Raw genomic sequence first — 22,269 nt, forward strand, 5'->3', positions numbered from 1 at the left:
CTGAAGTAACCAGGGATGTCGACACGATGGGGCTGGTGGCCTCTGGCAGAGGGTGCTGGATGGCTCTCAGGGTGGTGCACTGGGAGGCAGGAGGCCGGGGCTTTGACATGGGCAGAGTCCACACACCTAATGTTGCCAGGAGTCTGACTCCAGTGGAGAGCTTTACCACTCTGCTCTTTTGATTCTAAAAAAGGTGGTGACTTGCTAATGAGAAGGAAGCTAATGACTTGTGTAGCTTGAACATTTTTATTGCTTTTCACTTTCCATTGCAGTGATGTAGAACGTTTTGACTAAAGCCTCGGGAACGCTGCAGCCGAAAAGGAACCCGGATATGTACATTAGAGTAGATTTCCAGATGTGAGCTCTGTAAGGTAGAAATGAATTAGCCAAGTGGAACTTCTTCTGGGGGAAATACAACATTTCACAGAGTGTTTGTAAACTGGGGAAGGGGGTCAGGGAGACTGTGAGAAAGTTCCTGGGACTCAGCACAGATTCAGTGCTCAGTAAAGAAAAACTGCCCTTTTTCTCTGACACTGAATGTCCTTCCCCCCCCCCCCCCCATCTCTGCCTTTCTGCTGTTCCTTTGGATGTTATGTAATGGCTCTGTGCCTCAGTTTCCTGATCTGTCAAAGGGGGTAGATCAAAGACCTGGATTCACAGGAAACTTGCAAAAAATAATTAAAGGAGAAAATGCATGTAAAGGTGTGCATGGTACATAAGTACTTAATAAATATTATTTGTTAGATGACAAGGGTAGTAAGCTCTTGTTGTCATTCAGCTCCCTTCTTCCCCCACTTGTGTGTTTTTCTTTATGTTGCCCCCCTTCCATATCTCTCCTTCCTCCTTCCTCTCCCTGTTTCCCTATACTTCCTCCTCTGCCTGTGTGCTTCCTCCTCCCCAGCTCTGGCTGGCAGTGGTGCCAGCTCCTAGTTTAATACACTCCATCGTCTTCGCCATAGGGAATTCTTGGAATCCCCTCAGAGGAAGCAGTGTGCTGGTGGGGGCTGTCTCTTGCCACCCTAGGGGTGTGACCAAGGTGCCTACAGAGCCTCAGGAGCTGGGAGGCCTGTACTGCTTGGCCACTGTGTGGTGTGGGGCCTGGGTGGCGGTGGGGCAGAGCAGGCTGTGGAGGCGGAGATCTTGTACAGGGAGGAACTGGGCCTGGTCCCAGGTGGAGGGACAGTGAGGACAAGTGCTAATTGTGCTGCTGTTCCTGGGCTACCTTTACCTCTCCCGCTGATGAAAAGCAGGGTGTCAGGCTTTTTTAGGGGGAGGGAGGGAGCAGGGGTTTGCAAAGTGTACCAGCCAAGAAGATAAACTCTAGAGACAGACTGCCTGGGTTGGCATCCTGGCTCTGTCACCAAATGAGTCGTGTGCCTTTGGGAACGTTAGCAAGCATCTGTGCCTCAGTGTCTCATATCTAAAATGGAGATAATGGAAACAGTATAGCTACAAGCATTAGGTGAGTTAAGAGTTGACAATGTGCTTAATAGTTCCTGGTACATAATAATGTTTGTTACATTAAAGAATTAAAAACACTTGTTATAACAACCTTTAAAAAATTTTTTTTATTAAGGTGTTATTGATATACACTCTTATGAAGGTTTCACATGAAAAAACAATGCGGCTACTACATTCTCCCATATTATCAAGTCCTGACCCATACCCCAGTGCAGTCACCATCCATCAGTGTAGTAAGATGCCACAGATGCACTGTTTGCCTTCTCTGTGCTACACTGTCTTCCCCGTGATCCCCCATGCCATCTGTACTAAACATAATACCCCTCAATCCCCTTCTCCCTCCCTTCCCACCCACCCTTCCCCACCCCTCCCCTTTGGTAACCACTAGTTCATTCTTGGAGTCTCTGAGTCTGTTGCTGTTTTGTTCCTTCAGTTTTGCCTCATTGTTACACTCCACAAATGAGGGAAATCATTTGGCATTTGTCTTTCTCCACCTGGCTGATTTCACTGAGCATAATGTCCTCCAGCTCCATCCATTTTGTTGCAAATGGTAGGATTTGTTTCTTATGGCTGAATAGCATTCCATTGTGTATATGTACCACCTCTTCTTTATCCACTCATCTACTGATGGACACTTAGGTTGTTTACATATCTTGGCTATTGAAAATAGTGCTGCAATAAACATAGGGGTGCATGTGTCATTCTTGAGTCTGAGAAGTTGTGTACTTTGGGTAAATTCCAAAGACTGGAATTCCTGGGTCAAATGGTATTTCTATTTTTAGATTTTTTGAGGAACCTCCATATTTCTCTCCACAATGGTTGAACTAGTTTACATTCCCACCAGCAGTGTAGGAGGGTTCCCTTTTCTCTGCATCCCCACCAGCATTTGTTGTTCTTAGTCTTTTCAATGTTGGCCATCCTAACTGGTGTGAGGTGATATCTCATTGTGGTTTTCATTTGCATTTCCCTGATGATTAGTGATGTGGAGCATCTTTTCATGTGTCTGTTGGCCATCTGAATTTCTTCTTTAGAGAATTGTCTCTTCATATCCTCTGCCCATTTTTTAATCAGGTTATTTGATTTTTGGGTGTTCAGGCATGTGAGTTCCTTATATATTTTGAATGTTAACCCCTTGTCAGATATGCCATTTACAAATATATTCTCCCATACTGTAGGATGCCTTTTTGTTGTCTTGATGGTGCCCTTTGCTGTACAGAAACTTTTTAGTTTGATGTAGTCCCATGAGTTCATTTTTGCTTTTGTGTCCCTTGCTTGAGGAGATGCATTCAGGAAGAAGTTGCTTATGCTAATATTCAGGAGATTTTTGCCTATGTTTTTTTCTAAGAGTTTTATGGTTTCATGACTTACATTCAGGTCTTTGATCCATTGCGAGTTTACTTTTGTGTATGGGGTTAAACAATAATCCAGTTTCATTCTCTTGCATGTACCTGTCCAATTTTGCCAACACCAGTTGTTGAAGAGACTGTCATTTCCCCATTGTATGTCCATGGCCCCTTTATCATATATTAATTGACCATATATGGTTGGGTTTTCTATCTGGGCTCTCTGTTCTGTTCCATTGTTCTATGGGTCTGTTCTTGTGCCAGTACCAAATTATCTTGATTACAGTGGCTTTGTAGTAGAGCTTGAACTTGGGGAGCATAATCCCCCCCAGCTTCATTCTTCCCTCTCAGGATTGCTTTGGCTATTCGGGGTCTTTTGTGTTTCCATATGAATTTTAGAACTATTTTCTCTAGTTCATTGAAGAATGCTGTTGGTATTTTGATAGTAATTGCACTGAATCTGTATATTGCTTTAGGCAGGACGGCCATTTGACAATATTAATTCTTCCTATCCATGAGCATGGGATGTGTTCCCATTTATTGGTATCTTTAATTTCTCTCATGAGTATCCTGTAGTTTTCAGAGTACAGGTCTTTCACTTCCTTGGTTTGGTTTATTCCTAGGTATTTTATTCTTTTTGATGCAATTGTGAATGGAATTTTTTCCTGATTTCTCTCTCGGCTAGTTCATTGTTAGTGTATAGGAATGCCACAGATTTCTGTGTATTAATTTTGTATCCTCCAACTTTGCTGAATTCAGATATGAGTTCTAGTAGTTTTGGAGTGGAGTCTTTAGGGTTTTTTATGTACAATATCATGTCATCTGCAAATAGTGACAGTTTGACTTCTTCTTTACCAATCTGGATTCCTTGTATTTCTTTGTTTTGTCTTATTGCCATGGCTAGGATCTCCAGTACTATGTTGAATAAAAGTGGGGAGAGTGGGCATCCTTGTCTTGTTCCCGATCTTAAAGGAAAAGCTTTCAGCTTCTTGCTGTTAAGTATGATGTTGGCTGTGGGTTTGTCATATATGGCCTTTATTATGTTGAGGTACTTGCCCTCTATACCCATTTTGTAGAGAGTTGTTACCATGAATGGATGTTGAATTTTGTTAAATGCTTTTTCAGCATCTCTGGAGATGACGTGTGGTTTTTGTCCTTCTTTTTGTTGATGTGATGGATGATGTTGATGGATTTTCGAATATTGTACCATACTTGCATCCCTGGAATAAATCCTACTTGATCATGATGAATGATCTTTTTGATGTATTTTTGAATCTGGTTTGCTAATGTTTTGTTGAGTATTTTTGCATCTATGTTCATCAGGGATATTGGTCTGTAATTTTCTTTTTCTGTGGTGTCTATGCCTGGTTTTGGTATTAGAGTGATGCTGGCCTCATAGAATGAGTTTGGAAGTGTTCCCTCTTCTTCTAGTCATTGGAAAACTTTAAGGAGAATGGGTATTAGGTCTTCACTAAATGTTTGATAAAATTCAGCTGTGAAGCCATTTGGCCCAGGGGTTTTGTTCTTAGGTTGTTTTTTGATTAGAATTCAATTTCTGTGCTGGTAATTGGTCTGTTCAGATTTTCTGTTTCTTTCTGGGTCAGCCTTGGAAGGTTGTATTTTTCTAGAAAGTTGTCCATTTCTTCTAGGTTATCCAGTTTGTTGGCATATAATTTTTCATAATATTCTCTCATAATTCTTTGTATTTCTGTAGTGTCTGTAGTAATTTTTTCTTTCTCATTTCTGTTTCTGTTTAAGTGTGTAGGCTCTCTTTTTTTCTTGATAAGTCTGGCTAGGGGTTTATCTATTTTGTTTATTTTCTCGTAGAACCAGCTGTTGCTTTCATTGATTCTTTCTGTTGTTTTATTCTTCTCTATTTTATTTATTTATACTCTAATCTTCATTATGTCCCTCCCTCTACTGACTTTGGGCCTCATTTGTTCTTCTTTTTCTAGTTCTGTTAATTGTGAGTTTAGAGTGTTCATATGGGATTGTTCTTTCCTGAGGTAGGCCTGTATTGCAATATACTTTCCTCTTAGCATGGCCTTCACTGTGTCCCGCAGGTTTTTCGGTGTTGAATTATTGTTGTCATTTGTCTCCACATATTGTTTGATCTCTGGTTTTATGTGGTCATTGATCCAGTTGTTGTTTAGGAGCATGTTGTGAAGCCTCCATGTTTTTGTGGGGTTTTTCATTCTCTTTGCGTATTTTATTTATAGTTTCATACCTTTGTGGTCTGAGAAAGTGGTTGGTACAATTTCAATCTTTTTGAATTTACTGAGGCTCTCTTTGGGGCCTAGTATATGATCTGTTCTTGAAAATGTTCCATGTGCACTTGAGAAGAATGTGTATTCTGCTGCTTTTGGGTGTAGAATTCTGAAGATGTCTGTTAGGTCCATCTGTTTTAATGTGTTGTTCAGTGCCTCTGTGTCCTTACTTATTTTCTGTCTGGTTGATCTGTCTTTTGGAGTGAGTGGAGTGTTGAAGTCTCCTCAAATGAATGCATTGCATTCTATATCCCCTTTTAATTCTGTTAGTATTTGTTTCACATATGTAGGTGCTACTGTGTTGGGTGCATAGATTTTTATAATGGTTATATCTTCTTGTTGGATTCACCCCTTAATCACTATGTAATGTCTTTCTTTGTTTCTTGTGACTTTCTTTGTTTTGAAGTCTGTTTTGTGTGATACAAGTACTTCATTTCAACTCCTGCTTTTTTCTCCCTATTAGTTGCATGAAATATCTTTTTACATCCCTTCACTTTTAGTCTATGTATGTCTTTGGGTTTAAAGTGAGTCTCTTGTAGGCAGCCTACAGATGGGTCTTGTTTTTCTATTCATTCAGTGACTCTGTGTCTTTTGTTTGGTGTGTTCAGTCCATTTACATTTAGGGTGATTATCAATTGGTATGTACTTATTGCCATTGCAAGCTTTAGATTCATGGTTACCAAAAGTTTAAGGTGAACTTTCTTACTATCTAAGAGTCTAACTTAGCTCACTTAATATGCTATTACAAACACAATCTAAAGGTTCTTTTCTTCTCCTTTTTCTTTTCAGCAATTACCTCCCCAAAGACACTTTCTATCCCTTTCTCTCTATCTTCTTCTTCTGGTATCCCCATAATGTGAATATTGTTCCTGTTAGATTGGTCACACAATCTAACCTGTTAGATTCCTCCATTCTTTATATATTAGGTATCATATTCTGTACTTTTTGTATATCCCTTGATGACTTTGGGGATAGTTAATTTAATTTTGCATTTGCTTAGTAATTAGCTGTTCTACTTTCTTTAGTGTGGTTTTATTACCTCTGGTGACAGCTATTAAACCTCAGGAACACTTCCATCTATAGCAGTCCCTCCAAAATAGACTGTAGAAATTGTTTGTGCAACATAAATTCCCTCAGCTTTTGCTTATCTGAAAATTGTTTAATCGCTCCTTCAAATTTAAATGATAACCTTGCTGGGTAGAGTATTCTTGGTTCCAGGCCCTTCTGCTTCATTGCATTAAACACATCATGCCACTCCCTTCTGGCCTGTAAGGTTTCTGCTGAGAAGTCTGATGATAGCCTGATGGGCTTTCCTTTGTATGTGATCTTATTTCTGTCTCTGGCTGCTCTTAATAGTCTGTCCTTATCCTTGATCTTTTCCATTTTAATTACTATATGTCTTGTTGTTGTCTTCCTTGGGTCCCTTGTGTTGGGAGATCTGTGCATCTCTATGGTCTGAGAGACTATCTCCTTCCCCAGATTGGGAAAGTTTTCAGCAATTACCTCCCCAAAGACACTTTCTATCCCTTTCTCTCCATCTTCTTCTTCTGGTATCCCCATAATGTGAATATTGTTCCTGTTAGATTGGTCACACAGTTCTCTCAATATTCTTTCATTCTTAGAGATCTTTTTTTCTCTCTGTGCCTCAGCTTCTTTGTATTCCTTTTCTCTAATTTCTTTTTCATTTATCATCTCCTCCACCGTATCTAATCTGCTTTTAATGCCCTCCATTGTGCTCTTCAATGATTGGATCTCCGACTGGAATTCATTCCTGAGTTTTTGCATATTTTTCTGTACCTCTATTAACATGTTAATAATTTTTATTTTGAAATCCCTTTCAGGAAGATTCACGCGTTCATTTTCATTTGAATCTTTCTCAGGTGTTATATTCATAATTTTACTTTAAACCAGGTTTCTTTGGCATTTTATATTTGTATATGGCGCCGTTTTGTGCCCAGAAGCTCTATCCTCTGGAGATGCTCAGCCCCTGAAGCAATGTCGGGGGTCACAGGGGAGTGGTATTGGTGCCTGGGAGGAGGAAAGAGCTGTTTCCTGCTTCCTGGATGCTATGTCTGCCTCCACTGCCAGAACCAGTGGGTTGAACACACAGGTAGAAGCTTCTATGCTTTGCGTTCATAGGTGCTATAGACGGGCTTCCCTCTGGCTGTCTTAATGCCAGGGTAGGTTTGCCGGTTCGTGAGCCAGGTGGGGCTGGCCAGGTGAGAAAGCACAGTAGGCTGCGTATCACAGAGGGGGTCCATTGAGCTGTGTAGCCAGTCAGGGGGCTTGAGCACCTGAAGTTCGTGAATGTTTCGTATCTGCTGGGCAGAGTACACCTGGACAATTTTTTCTGCCTCTTCTTTCTCCTTGTGCAATCCTTGCCCCTTTAGCAGCCCTTTTACTGTTAGGAAGTCTCTCAGACTGCCTGTCCTTCTTTTGTCCCAGAGCAGCTGGATATGGATCCGTGCTTTCCACAAGCGGCTGGAATCTCAGTCTCTCCAGGAATTCTGCCTGTCTTAGCTTTCCAATCATGAGAGTCCCATGAAAGCACCGTGAAATGTAGGTTTGTGGTCCCAGAGCAGATCTCCAGAGTTAAGTATTCAGCAGTCCCAGGCCTCCACTCCCTCCCTGCTCTGTTTTCCTCCTGCCCTGTGATCTGGGGTGGGGGAAGGGCTTGGGTCCCGCTGGGACACAGCTTTGGTACATTACACTGTTCTGTGAGGTCTGCTCTTTTCTCCAGGTGTATGTAGTTTGGTGCAGCTCTCTTTTCTGTTGCTCTTTCAGGATTAGTCATAGTAATTATATTTTCGTATTATATGCAGTTTTAGGAGGAAACCTCTGTCTCACCTCTCACGCCACCATCTTTAATCCTCCCAGAATCTGTTATAACAGTCTTATAATGCCATAATTATTTTCATTTTGCTGGTGGCAAAATGAGTGGAGAAGTTAAGTGACTTGTCCAACGCCATAGGACTATGTAGTGCAGAATCAAATCTAAAATACACATTGGATCAACTGCCAGAGACCTTGCTTGCAGCTGCAGTGCTAACCTACCTGCCTGGATATGCAGATAGGGCATTTACTTCCTAGGAGGCTGTCAGGGAGGGAGAGGCCTGCAGGCACATGAGTCCAGGGTAGTAAGCAGCTGCAGTGCAACCAGAGGTTGGCTGTGGCACTGCTTAGGGACATGACTGGGACCTTGGGCTGTGGGTCCTCGGCCTGCTTCTCTGTTCCCTGCTGGGGAGGCAGCCTGAGTTCCCAGGCCATTTGGGGGCAAGATCAAGTACCTTTTAGGTACCTGAAGATTGAGATTACAACCTGTGTGCTGAGCCTTCCTGGGATCTTTTCCTCCTTGCCTGTTTTCTGGGTGACTGCAGTCAAGCCAGTTAACCCTTTTGCACCTCAGTTTCCTCATCTGTCAAATGGGGATAGTGATACTTCACCTGCCCACTTCATGAGGATTGAGAGGATTGAGTAAACCATGGATGTGAGAACATTTGAAAAAGCATGAAGGAGTACCCAGTGTAAGATGGCAGGGTGATCCCCAGACCACAGTATTACTGTGATACGTGATTGCTGAGCGTCCAGTATGGGTCCCTCAGGCCTCCAACGCTGCCTCATGCATGTGATGCCCATTGTGAAACCCTGTGACCTTTTCCAGCTATTCAGCATGTCCTGGACAGACACTTGGAACCGCATTGCTTTTTCTGGGATTTTATGGTTCCCTCTGTGAGCATAAAATAATACTTGAGCATCATTCAGGTCTGTGGGAAATTTCCCTTCTGTGTGGGCTTTTATTTTCAAGAGCGAAAGCCAGCATCTCTGTCCAGGCTTTGCAGTCATCCCAGCTTCCATTCTGGGAGCTCTGCCATCTTGGTTTCAGTCCTTGGCAAAAGGCAGCTTGGGCTTCTGTGCATGGGGAGCTGATAACTGCCCCCTGTCATTAGCACACAGTCTTGGTGTTCCTCTTGCCTTGTGGAGAACAGAGAGGCAGGCAGCTGATACTTCCCCTGGATGTCCTTGTCTGTCTGGGCTTCCCTTTCGCGGGGGTATATGTCCGTGGTGGGGGAGGGGTGGTGGGGTCGCATAAGCCCTAGGGGCCCAGCCTCTTACCAGCTTCTGAGGTTCTTTTTCCCCCAGAATCGAGTTAGCTATCCATATGTTTTCATCCTCTGCCCGCTGCCAAGCTCCACAGCCCTGTCCCCATGCCAGGTCGCAACTGCGCTCTGCTTTGGTAATCCAGAGCTTCCATTTTGAGAGATGTGGGAAACAGGAGTGAGTGAGTGGGTGTGTTGGATGGAGGGAGGGTGGGGATATTTCTTTTTGGCAAGTCATGCCAGAATTGGCCCAGCTGCTTGGGCTTCACCCAAAAGTAGGGCTAACTCTGGACTGACCCCAAATATCCAGTGGGGAAAGTCTTTATTCTTGGATCTAGCCCATACCAGACCTAGCAATCAACATTTTTTCATCTGGAAAATGGAAATAATAAATCCTATCCCACATGAGCTTCATGTCAAATGAAAAATAAGCTTTTAAGGAGTTCATCACCTTCTCACTGGGAGCAGGAGGTTACATAAAGTTGTGTTTCTCCAAGTATATTCTACAGAATATGGAGTGTTATTTAAAAAAATGGCCCAGGCTAAGTTTGGGAAACACTGGATAAGCAACATTAAGCTTAAGCAGGTTTGTAGTGGTGGAGACCACCCAGGTCTTTAATACACCACCAATGCACATGGTGAATCTCCATGGTGGCTCTCCAAGGGATGTATTATGCACAGCAGTTCTTAGCATTCTTAACCAGCTTTCTTAGTGGAACATTTTTCAAGTACCAGCTCTGCAAAACACACTTGGGAAGATGCTGGCCTAGGTCATAAGTATATTTCTTTCATTCTGTTTTTTTTCTGTAATTATGAAGGGAGGTGGACTGGTAAGATGCATGTTGCTAAGATGGGGGACCTAAAGAACAAGAGTGTTCAACTTCAGAATCTATTGACATGAGCACTTCCTGCTCTGAGACACCTCTTTCCCTCCTGTCCTTACAGCTCCCCTTTGAATTGGAAATTTACTACATTCAGCATGTTATGCTCTACGTGGTGCCCATCTACCTGCTTTGGAAAGGAGGTAAGGCTGACAAACCATTCCCTTGTGCTGCCCCCACACCTCACCACTCCCTCTTGCTTGGAGAAGTCACAACCTCTTGGGTACCTGCCAGGACCTTGAGCTGTCTGCTGGCTGGGTTTCTGCAGTGCCGTTCATGCCAGACACCAGGCAGTGGGAAAATGGGTGTGGCGGGATGCGCGAAGAGTCTGGGGCTTTGTTCAAACCATCCTTTGTGAGTGGGTGAGATGTTGCTGACTGTCCTGGGGCCTGGGCCTGGGGCTCTTGGTCTGTGGTAGCAGGTTTACCTGGATCCTTCCACACTCTGTCACTCAGTTGTCCTTGTCCCTCCCCTGTGCTCCGGCTGTGCCACATGGGGTAGATGGACAGAAGGAAGCCCTTAGCCATCTCAAGCGGGACCTTGTGCTCATTATATCCATCCTCTCAGAACCGAAGAAGATATTGAAAGAGTCAGGAAGCCCAGGAACTGGGAGATTGTAGGATCATGGGATTGAGGGAAGAAGCAGGTGAAAGAGCAGTAACCTCCATGTACAGTAAACCACCGAAAACCTTCATCCAGCTGTGAGGGGGAGATACCACCACCCTGGGGTAGAGATAACCTTGAACGGAAGCTGGTACTGTTTGTGATCTCACAGTGACTCTTAAATCATCCCCTCCACTATGTTTGTTCCCCCAAGGGGATGGGGAAGTCCCTATCCCTTCTAGTTGTGAGGGCCCTCCTCCTGGGGCCTCCTGCCTTCCCGAAAGGCCTGTGCCTGGAAGACATCCCCTTCTAGTCTTAGCCACCACCTTCTCTGCCTTGTTTTGGGAGAACAACTCCCCCATGCCCACCTCACCCCAGGCAACAAGGGTTTCATTTCTGTCACATCAACAATGACATGAGGCCACATGGGCCCTTGAGACCACTGGAAGATGGTATGAAAGTAGCGCTGCCTCTATCTAATGCAGGAATCCTGGCAGATCTTAAGAGCTTCTGGGTTGAGCTAGCCTGGAGGCCTAGTGAGCCCCAGGGCATGCTGGGACTAGGACACAGCTGCTTTCCTTGGAATCGGCCACCAGGTGCTAGATTTGCCCCCTCTGCCCTGCTTACTATCAGTTAGGAAGATCTCTTTTCTTAAGGCTGGTCTAAATGTTTCTTGAGGCTGTTTTCACCCTGTGCAGCCACTTGGGGTCTCAACACTATCAAAGAGCCCTTTGTTTTAACTTGCTCTAAATGCACTATTTTCTCCTCTGGGCTTTAAGGGAAGTCTCAGTGTCTAATATCCAGGAGACGTGTGCCTTTTGGGGCATAGGAAACAGCTTCCTAGTAATACTCCAATCTTGGAGATACACTCACTCTGAATGGAACCAGGCAGGCTTCAGACCCTCACCGCTCACTATGCCCATTTCTGAGGTATCTGATACAAGTTCTGGCCAAATGTGCATGAACCTATTAGTTCATAATACCTATTATTAATAATAACCTATTTGTGTTCTGAAGTGCCCATAAGATTTGTCGGGTTGCTGAGGTAGACTAGTCTGATACAGAAAATACCAAGTGGCCCCTGGCCCCCTCCTCCTGCTCCCACCACCACACACACAAAACAAAACAAAACAAAAAAACCAAAATCCACACCACACTCTGGGAGGCTGTACCTTCTAGAAGTGGCTGATTGCACTGCAGCCTTGTTTGGGTTCTCACTGTGCTATTAGGGGGAACGAAACTGAGGAAGTAGGGATTCCAAGCCTTAATTTCAATTTATTTCCTACTGTTAGTAATTCATTCCTTTCTCCTCTGGTGTCTGGCCCTGAGAAGAGGCTGTAGCAGTCAAAATAATCGCAGTAAATGCCAGTGCCTACTTTTTTTTTTTATTAAGGTATCATTGATACACACTCTTAATGAAGGTTTCACATGAAAAACATTGTGGTTACTACATCCACTCATATTATCAAGTCCCCCCCACACCCCACTGCAGTTTCAGTGCCAACTTTTATCGAGTGTTTCCTGTGTGCAAGGTAATTGTGCTAGGCATGTTTTGTGTATTTTCTTACCACAATGAACCTGGTGAAACATCCTTCTGTGGAGGAGAAAATCCAGGCTCAGAAGCATTAGGTCCCTGCTCACAGCTGTACATTAGCAAAGCTAGGATTCAAAGTCCAGCCTAGATTTCCTCCCATACCAGTGCTCTTCCCCATACACCGTATTGTCCCACAAGACAGATGTCTGTCTCCTAAACACATCAGGCTGGGAGTCTCCCCTCCACCAGCCCATGTTCAGCCATTCATTCAACATGTATTTGTTGCACACACACTCTGTGCCCAGCATTTGCGCTTAGGGAATCAGAGATGAGCCAGACAGGCACAGTACTGCTGTAGGGAGTCCCCATCTGTGGGGGAAGATGGACAGTTGGGTACTGTGGGAAGATAGTATGATTTCCAAAGCCTACTTCACCTTCCCTTCTTCCCTGCTTCTGGGCTCATGGTGGTCCCGGCTTGCTTTCCGGCTCTTTGCTGCCACCTACTGTTCACTACAAGGATTTAAAGCTTAAGGCTGTTTGACCTTTGGTCCTAAGTTTTAGACCTGGGCATTGCAGAGGAGCAATGGATCTGGAGTGAGCTGTGGGGAGATTATTCCCTATAAACCAACAAAGCTGAGGGTTTGGGACTTCTCTTTCCTAGAAGTCTTGTAATTTTCCATAAATAATTGGCTCAGGAATTTTACCCAAGGCAAGATGGCTCTCCTTAAAATACCACCCGTGCCCAGAACCTCTGTTTTCCTGAAAAGGCAAGGCCCTACTGCTTCCTGTGGTTAGGGAGTGGCTGGGTGGTACTTAGCAGCAGTCCCATTCCTCCCCACTTTGGCACCATAATAGTAACCGTGACCTCTCTTGTCCACAATCCTTTCCTTCCTTCAGCCTGCCTCTTCATTTCTGTTCACTTTCCTCCCAGCTCTTTGCCTTTGGATCTCTGAAACTATATTTTTTATAAGCCTGCCACCCACGCAACTCTTTGTAGAACACAAAGTCCTCCTAACTCTTGCCTGCAGCTCCCTTGAATAGGGGCTGCTCTTCCGCCCAGTCCCATGTGCTGCCAGCTCCCCACTATCTCCTCCACCCCAGTATTTCATTCCACCTTATGTGAAAATGCTTTCTCTTTTAGCATTCTCTCAACCTCTCATTTTCCACTGTACCACCACCTAACCTCTTGGTCACTTCCAATACATTCTTAGATGCCTTTGGCCCATGGCTCTCAATATTACCAGCATGACTCTAGCCGGCGCCTGGAGACTTGCAGTGAGGACCGCTTATCCCACCCCTGCTTCTTCTCAAGGTTTGGGCTTCTTAGTTGTGGTGACTTCTGTCTCCCCTTCTCTCAGCCGCCTGAACCTTGCCTTCCCCCTCCTCTAAAACTCCTCTATCTGAGATCGTCAGCCTCTGTGTCCCTTTCTTTGACCCAAATCTCCACTCCTTTCAGCCTCCTTTTTCCCAATCAGCTTATACCACTATGACCAATTCCTGAAACTTCCCTTTCACCAGCTCCTGAAAGTGCCTCACTCCCTCCTTGTTCCTGCCACCTGAATCAGTGCCTGGCCTTGGCCTACTGGAGAAAATCTCTCAAGTCATTCAGATTTGGGCCACTAAAATGTCATGGTCTCAGTGTAATTGTGCTCTCAACGCCATTGCTCCATTATTTTCTGTCTTTGATCACCCCTTCCACACATTGCCCTGAGAAGTCATATGTTAAACCTTTACCATCCTCCTCAAACTTCCCACACCCCAAACATGATCCCATAGATGTCACCCCAACAAATGACTGAGAAAATGGAGATTTCCCTCAATTGCTTCTCTCCACTCTGAAAGCTGCTTGACCCACACCCATCCTGACATTCGTCCCTCCCATCTTAGAGGAAGTGGAGCTGTCCACTTGGTTAGGCATATCCCAGTGTGATTACCTGCCACCCTCCCACCTCCTCTGGAGCTCCATTCCATCACATAGTCACCTGTTTATCTGGATTTTCAGCCCTTTCACCATAGGCTTTTCAGTCAGTAGGGCTGCTGAAGTCTTCCCAGGCTCACGAACTTCCTCTCAACCCCACACAACTTTTTCACCTTCCCTTCATAGCCAAGCATCTTAAAAGAATGATCCAAACAGTATTTCCTAAACTGCAGTTCTCTGGGCATGACAAGTTTTACCTTATCTATGGAACTATATTATGATGTATGTAATGTATGTCCTTAAATCTATTGATTTTTCTTTTTCTTAAGATACATTTTTTTTAAGAGAAACTTTACACTTCCTGTGAAATCCTGGATTTCATGCCCTGTTTATATATTTTAATACACTTTAGGCACATAAGTATTAAAAATGAAATGTTGTGTCTATCTACCACTTGAACTCACCTCATGAACAGGCTAAAACTTTGGGTGACTTGGTTTGCATTTGATGAGCCCGCCTTTTCAATCAGCTTTCATTCCTCAGAACATTGTCACTGACTGTCTACCCCCGCCCACCTCTTCATGGAAATGGCACTTCTGAAGATTGCTAACAGTGTCCGTATGACCAAATCTAATGACCATCTGTCAGGTTGGGTCCTGCTGGAACTCTCTGCTATGTGGACACTGTTGATCAGTCCTTTTAGGAATTCTCTGTGCTCAGAACTTCCAAACTCACCCTCTTTCTCGGCTTTCCTCCCTCACTGACTGTGCCTTCCCAAGTCTCCCTCAGGAGTCCTTTTTCCTCTTCCCTCTGAGATGTTGATTTCCCCAGAGTTCTGTTCTGGGCTTACCTCTCGCTCCACTGCTCCGGGCATGGTCGTGTATGTTCATGCAGGTGACCCACCAGTCTGAATAATGATAGCCACCACATTGCTGCCTGTGGCCCGGACTCAGGAGAGTCAGTTTTACACAATATCTGCCCCAGAAGGTCCCAAGCACACCTCAGATTTAACCCATCCATGCCGCACTCATTTTCTTCCCCATCAGCCCTTCTGCTCCTCCTGTGGTTCTTGACAGATGACACCACCCGGTCACCCCAGCGAACCTGGGAATCATCCCTATGTCCGCATCTGTCTCATCCATTCACCTGGCATATTTGTCTTCGTCCTTCTGCACCATTGTAACAAAATGCCATCAACAACAGTTCGGAGGCTGGGAAGGCCAAGGTCAAGTTGCCAGCACAGTTGCCATTTTGTGAGGACCCTCTCCGTAGCTCATAGCCGACCCCTTCTCACTGGGGCCTCACATGGTGGAAGGGGCGAGGGAACCCTCTGGAGCCTCTTTTATAAGGTACCAATCCCATTTGTGAGGGTGGGACCCTCATGACCTAAGCATCTCCCAAAGGCCTTACCTCCTAATACCATCATTTTGGGAGGTTAGGATTTCACCATAGGAATTTGGGGGAACATCCAAACCATAGCAGCATATTTACACATGCCTTTTTTCTGCCAGGCTCTGCAGTAGCCAGTGGGGTACAGAGTTAGACACCACCCCTTCCCTCATAGAATTTGTAATGTAGTCGGGGGGAGACAGATATGAATCAAATCATCACACAAGTATGCCTGCTTATAACTGAAGCAAGTACTCTGAAGGAAAGGAACATGCTGCTATAAGAGCTTAGAATAAAACAAGCTGACATAGTTTGGAGGTTTTGGGGAAAGTTCCCTGAGGAAGTGACATTTCATTGGAGATCTGAAGGTTGAGTAGGAGTTTACTAGGCAAGTGTAGGAAGAGGGGAGGTGAGCCTGAGGCCAGACAAATAGCATGTATGACAGCTCTGTGGCAGGAGGAAGAGCAGGGGTTGAGGGGAGGGCAGGGTGGGTGACCCTGGGCCTGAGGGGCAGGCTGGGGGTCAGATTCGGGCTTCGTCAGCCACAGTCTGGGGAGTGGCCTTTACTCTAAGAGCCGAAGAAAGCCAAGGAGAGCTTGAAGAAGGAGCATGCCATCAGGTTGCTTTTCCTATTGATCCTTTTCCTCTGTAATTCATTTATGTAGTTCAAAATGTATGAAACAAGAAACCCTTCTGTGAAATATCACCCCTTCCCCCCATCCATGCTGTCCATCTCCAGCTCCATAGGTAGCCACTACTTTGGGTTATTGTGTATCTTCCCAGAGTTTCTTTTTTCATATATAAGTAAACTCTTGAAATGTTTTACTTTCCTCCTTCTTGAGACACCTGCCCCCCCATCCCCCTCCGCCCCAGTTCACATAGTACACATCTGTTGTGCTCAACAGTAGTTCTTAGAAAACTTTCTGGGTAAGCCCAGCCCACAGAAGCTTTGTCATTCTTTTTTACCACGTGTTCCCTTGTGTGGATGATAAAATGCAGTGTAGTAAGAAGGGCAGCACTTTTTATAGGACTGTGACATGCCAGACATTGTTTCAAGCTCTTCCTGCATGGTAACTCATTTGACCTTTGCCGCAGTTCTCTGTGTAGTTGTTACGGTCGCCTGCCTCTCACAGATGAGGAAACTGACACATAGTAGGTGGCACACACAGGACTAGAACCCAGTGGTATGGCTCCAGGATTCCTGCTGTTAGATGTAACACAAGGCTTTAACACTAACTTGTAATTTATTTATTCTCTCTCCTATCGATTAACATTTAAGTTGTTTCAAATCTTTTCTATTCTAAATAACACTTCACCGAACAACCCTGTACCTACGTTTCAAGCATATGTACAAGTATATCTATAGGATAAATGTGCCCCTAAGTGGAGCTGCTGAATCAGAGTGTATATGTTTATAATTTTGATGGGTATTTCCAACTCCATAAAGTCATACCAATTTAAATGCTAATGCTACAGTGGTAATCATTTTGCAGTAGGTAATTGTATCAAATCAACATGTCATATACCTTAAATCTAAACATGTTATATGTCAGTTATATCTCAATAAAGCTGGAACCTACTCCCCCTAAGAATTGCTCACTAGTAATGTGCAACAGTGCCTATTTCCACTGAGCTGATCCAAAAGAGGATTTCCAACCTTTTCAATTTTTGTCCATCTGATGGGTAAAAATAACAGTACATCATTTCAGTTTTAATTTGACTCTCTTGAACTTCAAGTGAAGGTGAGCATCTTTTTACACGTTTAAGTTGGCATTTGATTTGCTCTTCCTTGAACTAAGTGTTCCCCTTGTGCTCGCTTTTCTCTTATGCTGTTGTCTGTTTTTATAAAATTGAATCCTAGGAGCTCTTTATAAATAACTGTGAGGTGTTAGCCCTTTATGAAATGAGCTGCAGCTGTTATCCCCAGTTTTGTCATTTTTCTTATAACTTGGCTTATGATTTATTTTTTGCCATGTAGGATGTTTATTACATGCCTCTGAATTTTGAATCATGGTTAGAAAGCCCATCCCCCCTCCAAGGTTATAAAAAAGTATATTCCATATTTTCTTCTCTTAATAGTTCCATTTTTTTAAATCTTTTAATCATCCATCTACTTTGGATGGTATCCAGTGTGAGTAAGGATCTACCTTTATTTCCAGATAGCTTCTCATTTGTCCCAATGCTGTTAATCAAATAGTCCGACAGGATCAAATCTGCTCATGGAGAAGATCTTGGTGGCTGCAGTGTGGAGAGATCATTGTGTTCACCTGCTTTCCAAGTTCTCAACTTCTGTCAGGCCCATCCCCTTCCTACCATCTGCAGGGCCACTACTGTGGGCTGAGCCTTACTCGTCTCTTACTTCAGCCGTGACAGTTGGCTCTGTGTGGTCTCTCTGCCTCCAGCCTCTCCAGCTCCCCCTAACAGTCTGTCTTGTAGCTTCCCAAGCTATTTGGCTTTTAGAAAGCCCAAACAAGATCATAGCACTTACCTGTGTGGAAACTTCCAGTGGCTCCCCGTAGTTCCCAGAGCATGCTCCCAGGGGCACAAAAGACCCAGTGTGTCACGGCCCCACCCCCTTCCCCAACCTCTTCCCTTTTTTCTCCTCCTTTCTTGAACTCTGCACTCTAGTGATACCAAAATCCCTCAGGTGCCCTGAGTTTACTGTGCAACCTTCATAACCCCATGCCCTTAAAAATGCTATGACTTCTGCCACATGTGCCTTTTCCAGCTTGTTTAACCTGGAACATAGAACTGCAGTGGCTCAAAAAGCATTCATTTTCTAAAACTCACTTCAGCAGTCACCTCCTCCAGGCAGCCCTCTGTAACTGACCTGTGGCTGCCCTTCTCAAAACTGCGGTGCAGGTATCTGTTGTTGACAAGCCTGTCTCCCTAAGAACAGGAATTTTTCTTTTGTTTTTGGTATTCCAGGGCTGAATGAATGAGTGACTGTATATCCCCGTATTGCACATTCCACATACTCCATTATACACCTTGTGAGCTAATGTTTATTGTGCACTTCCCATGAACCAGGCGCTGGATAAGTGTTTTACATGCTTTTGTGGTTCTTTTCATACTTTTTACATTTTCTCATTTAATCCTCACAAAAAAGTACTAGACTAACGGGGCCCGTGACCGTGGATAAGGGAAAGAAATCACATCGTCACTTGTATTGACTCCAAAAGAAATAGAGCATTTCCTTCCGTTCTGAATTGGGACAACAGCCCACAGTGACAGCAGCAGTGCTTGGCATGTTGTCATTAATGTAAATCAAAGATGTTTTCTTTTCATATTACAGCTGCTGCAGGAACATCGTATCTTGAAAAATCAATTGCACTTTATTATTAGCTCAAAATTGAAAAGCAGGTTAATTTCTTAAAGTATTTTAATACTGTTGTTTTCTTTTATAATCCTATATCTTTGTACTTTATATACTTAAAAACTATATTTAGAGAGGAGTCCCCAAACTGCCCAAGGGGCCTGTGGTTAGAAGCCCCTGTACTAGAGCTGAAACTGACATTTGAAACCAGGCAGACATGTGTCACCACCACCACACCATGCTGTTGCTCCAAGTAGTCACTGGATTCAGGCAGACTGTGGATTTGGATCCTGATTTTGCCACTTGGGCTAGTACCTTACTTAACCTCTCTGCATCTAGTTTCTCATTTGTGGCGTGAGGATAGGAACAGTACCTACCTTGGGGTGTTGGGGAGATTCAAATCTTCCCATCTGTGAAGTATGTAAAACAGTGCCTGGCACATGGTAAGTGTATAGTGTTTTTCTATAATTATTTAAAAAATTACTAACCACTGTAATACTGCCTCTCATTAATTATACAGCTGCCTTCCAACTAGACTGTGGACTCTTGAGGTCAGGATGTTCCTTGCTCAGTTCTAAAGCTGCAGAACCTTGTGCATACTGAGTGCACGTCTGTCAGTGGATTTCACATTGCTGACATCCCTCCTTTTAGATGCCTGTTCCTCCATGACACCCTTGTCTCCAGCTTACCTCCTTTTCTGATTGTTTCTCCGTGGCCTCCTTTTTCTGCCTGCCCCAGAGATCCTGGTGTTCCCTACTTGTACGTCTAACTGCAGTCTCAAGAAATAGCACAGACACTTGGAAGGAAACATGTCTACAGACTCCTCTGTTCATACCTCTTCTTCCAACTGCTTTGCTTCTTCCTCTGTTTCCTTAGTGTCTCCGCCATCCATCCAGAGCTACAGCCAAAAACCTGGGCAGCTTCCTGGATCCATCCCTCTGTCTCAGTGCCTATACCGATCAGATCCAAATTCTCAAAATGGTTGCAAATTCGGCCCTTTCTCTCCAACCCTGCTATCCTGGTCCTCCTCCAGGCTCTCAGCCTCTATTGCCAGGATGGTTTTGTTCTCTTTCTCATCTTCCTGCCCCGATTGTCCCCCCACTGTCCAACCAGTTATTACCCATCCAGTCTCCAGAATGATCTTTCTAAAAAAAGCAAATCTGATCAGATTTTGCTCCACTGTTTAAAAATTTCGTCCAGGATGAAGACCGAACTTCCTTACATGCCATTCAAGATTGTTTATAATCTAACCCTTGTCTATCTCTTTGACTTCATTTCCTGCGTCTTTGATTTCAATTACCATTAATTTACCTTCTAAGTGAACAAGTCAGACAGACTGTCCCACCTGTTGTGCACCCCACCCCCTCCTGTCCATGTTCACCCACACACCAGCTTCTCTACCTGGAACATGGAAAATTCCATGCTCTCCTTTATAAGTTAGCTCAGGGGTAGTACCTCTTCCCTGGAGCTGTGTCTGACTCCTCTAGGCAGCCCAAGGCACACGTTCCTTATATTTCAGGGCTTTGAGCATCACAACTGTATTTGTTTATCCTTGTTTCGCCACTAGGTGGCAGTAGTCTCATCTTTTTCAGGAGATGAAGATACACAATTATTTAAAATTTTTAATTTAAATTGACAATAATAAATAATTAAATCGATAGTGTTTCATAATTAAGGTGTTATGGGAATGAGGAAGAGGGTGAAGTCTGTGAGGCTCCACATGTCTTTAGTAGTTACTATAGTAGACAGTGTAGCTCTAAAAGGTTGGTGACCAGAGGTGAGGGGGCCTTCCTGAAAAGATTTCCTTGCATTTTTCTGGCACTGGTCTGTACAGTTTACCCCATTTTCTCCAAAAGAACTCAGCAACCTGAACAGAGGAGGAGAACAGTTGGCTGGAGGTATCCATCCAAGGCTGGGGCTTTGTAAGTAGGGTCAATGATTTTAAAGATCCAGAAAGTGAAGGATTTTTGGGGTTTGGGATAGTTTTGGTAATCCTGCCACCTACTTCTCCCTTGCAGGCTTCCAACCAAGGGCAGGTTACTCAAGGAACAGTAGTGGAATGGGAACCAGAGTGTTATTTCTTAGTTCACTATTAGCTGAGCCAGGCACCCAGTACCTCCAGTGTAGGCAGGGCTCCTCTAGCAGGCTGGGCTGGTGCCTGCAGTTCTGGTCTCAGCACCTAAGTAAGCTTCCTGCTCCATGCCCTGAAAATATCAGGTGGTGGCCAGATCTGTAGAGCAGGCCCCAACTTATTCCCCACCCAGTCAAAGGAACTGAGAGGCTGGAGTAGAGAGGAAGGTGAACAGGCCTGGCTGCCCACAGAGGCAGGTTCTTCTGAGATGTGCATGAAAAAAACGTGTGCTGCCTATTCTGAAGCTAGATGACCTGGTTTCAAATCCTGGTTCTGTTACTTAACGAGCTGTGTGACCTTGGCTGAGTTCCTTAACTTCTGTGTGCTTCAGTTTCCTCATCTGTAGAATAATAATAATACTTCCTCAAAGGGTTGTAATGAGCATTCAGTGCATTAATGTTACGTAAAGCACTTAAAACAGTGGCTGTCATTGTCACACCAGTCATAATAAGTACTGTTCTTAGTATGGTTTCTTCTTGTTAATATGCCGTGACTGCCTGCTAATCTAAAAAAATGTGCTCCTAGCCAGTTTCTTAGGTTGTTACCTTTAGCAGGCCAGCCCTTGGGGATAAGCTAGTTAGGGGGTAGGTGTAAGTGTTGGGTGAGAGGGATGAAGAGTGCGCTCTGCCCACCAGGGGTTTGAGGGTGCTGGTTCAAGTGATCGGTCATGGGGTCTGAGGTGCTATGGAAGGGAGAGCAAGGAGGAAGTCCAGGGTGTGGTTAGGGGCATCAAGGATCAGAGGTCACTGGGAGATCTGTGGGCATGTGCACAGTAGGAATGAGGATGTGGAAGCCAAAACCATGGGAGGCTGTGGTCAGATGATCCTAAGAGAGGTGGGTGGGGCAGTTGGGAGAGCTGACCAAAGCCAGTTGTGGTGGGAGGGGTGGAATACAGGTACAAATCTGTAGAGTTGCCGGGGTTCAAGAGACCACAGAGTTAGGGTGTTGGCTTCTGCATGGATGTTGAAATCACCCATAATGCTGGCAGGGAAAGGCCAGGCTAGTGTAAAAAGGAAGGCTGAGTGCCAAGTGAGACTGAGCTGGGATGAATCTGATAGTGACTGGGGATAGCAGGTGATGGTGACGAGGAAGAGAGGCTGAAGCTTGAAAGAATGATAGAAGGGTAAGCATCTAGAAGCAATAATGGGGGTCTAGAGAATCTTCAGTTCCCCCTTGTCCCCCAAAAAGCCTGCCATGAGAACGGAAGGATGAGAAACAAGAGCCTCCTCTGCTCAGAGCAGCCGGAGGGAGGAGCAACATCGCTGGGGGAGAGCCAGGACTCATCAGTCTGAGGTGACCAGGGGAGGCAGCAGGTAGAGAAAGATTTGT

At 44.5% G+C, this 22,269-nt stretch overlaps 1 protein-coding gene across 24 annotated transcripts in view; it reads left to right on the forward strand.

Moving 5' to 3' along the window:
- TMEM164 (transmembrane protein 164) overlaps nucleotides 1–22,269 on the forward strand; it is a 331,399-nt gene that overhangs the window by 169,955 nt on the left and 139,175 nt on the right. For 19 of the 24 annotated variants that reach the window (XR_012127433.1, XR_012127434.1, XM_036991423.2 and 16 more), the window contains one exon: nucleotides 10,114–10,192. The exons of the other annotated variants lie outside the window; for them this stretch is intronic. Coding sequence is in view for 17 of the 19 variants with exons in the window: in XM_036991423.2 (XP_036847318.1) it covers nucleotides 10,114–10,192 (79 nt within the window). In the remaining 2 variants the exon portion in view is untranslated. The remainder of the gene's footprint in view (nucleotides 1–10,113; nucleotides 10,193–22,269) is intronic. 24 annotated transcript variants of the gene reach the window in all.

Source organism: Manis javanica, chromosome X, assembly GCF_040802235.1.
Source record: "Manis javanica isolate MJ-LG chromosome X, MJ_LKY, whole genome shotgun sequence".
Taxonomy (NCBI): domain Eukaryota; kingdom Metazoa; phylum Chordata; class Mammalia; order Pholidota; family Manidae; genus Manis; species Manis javanica.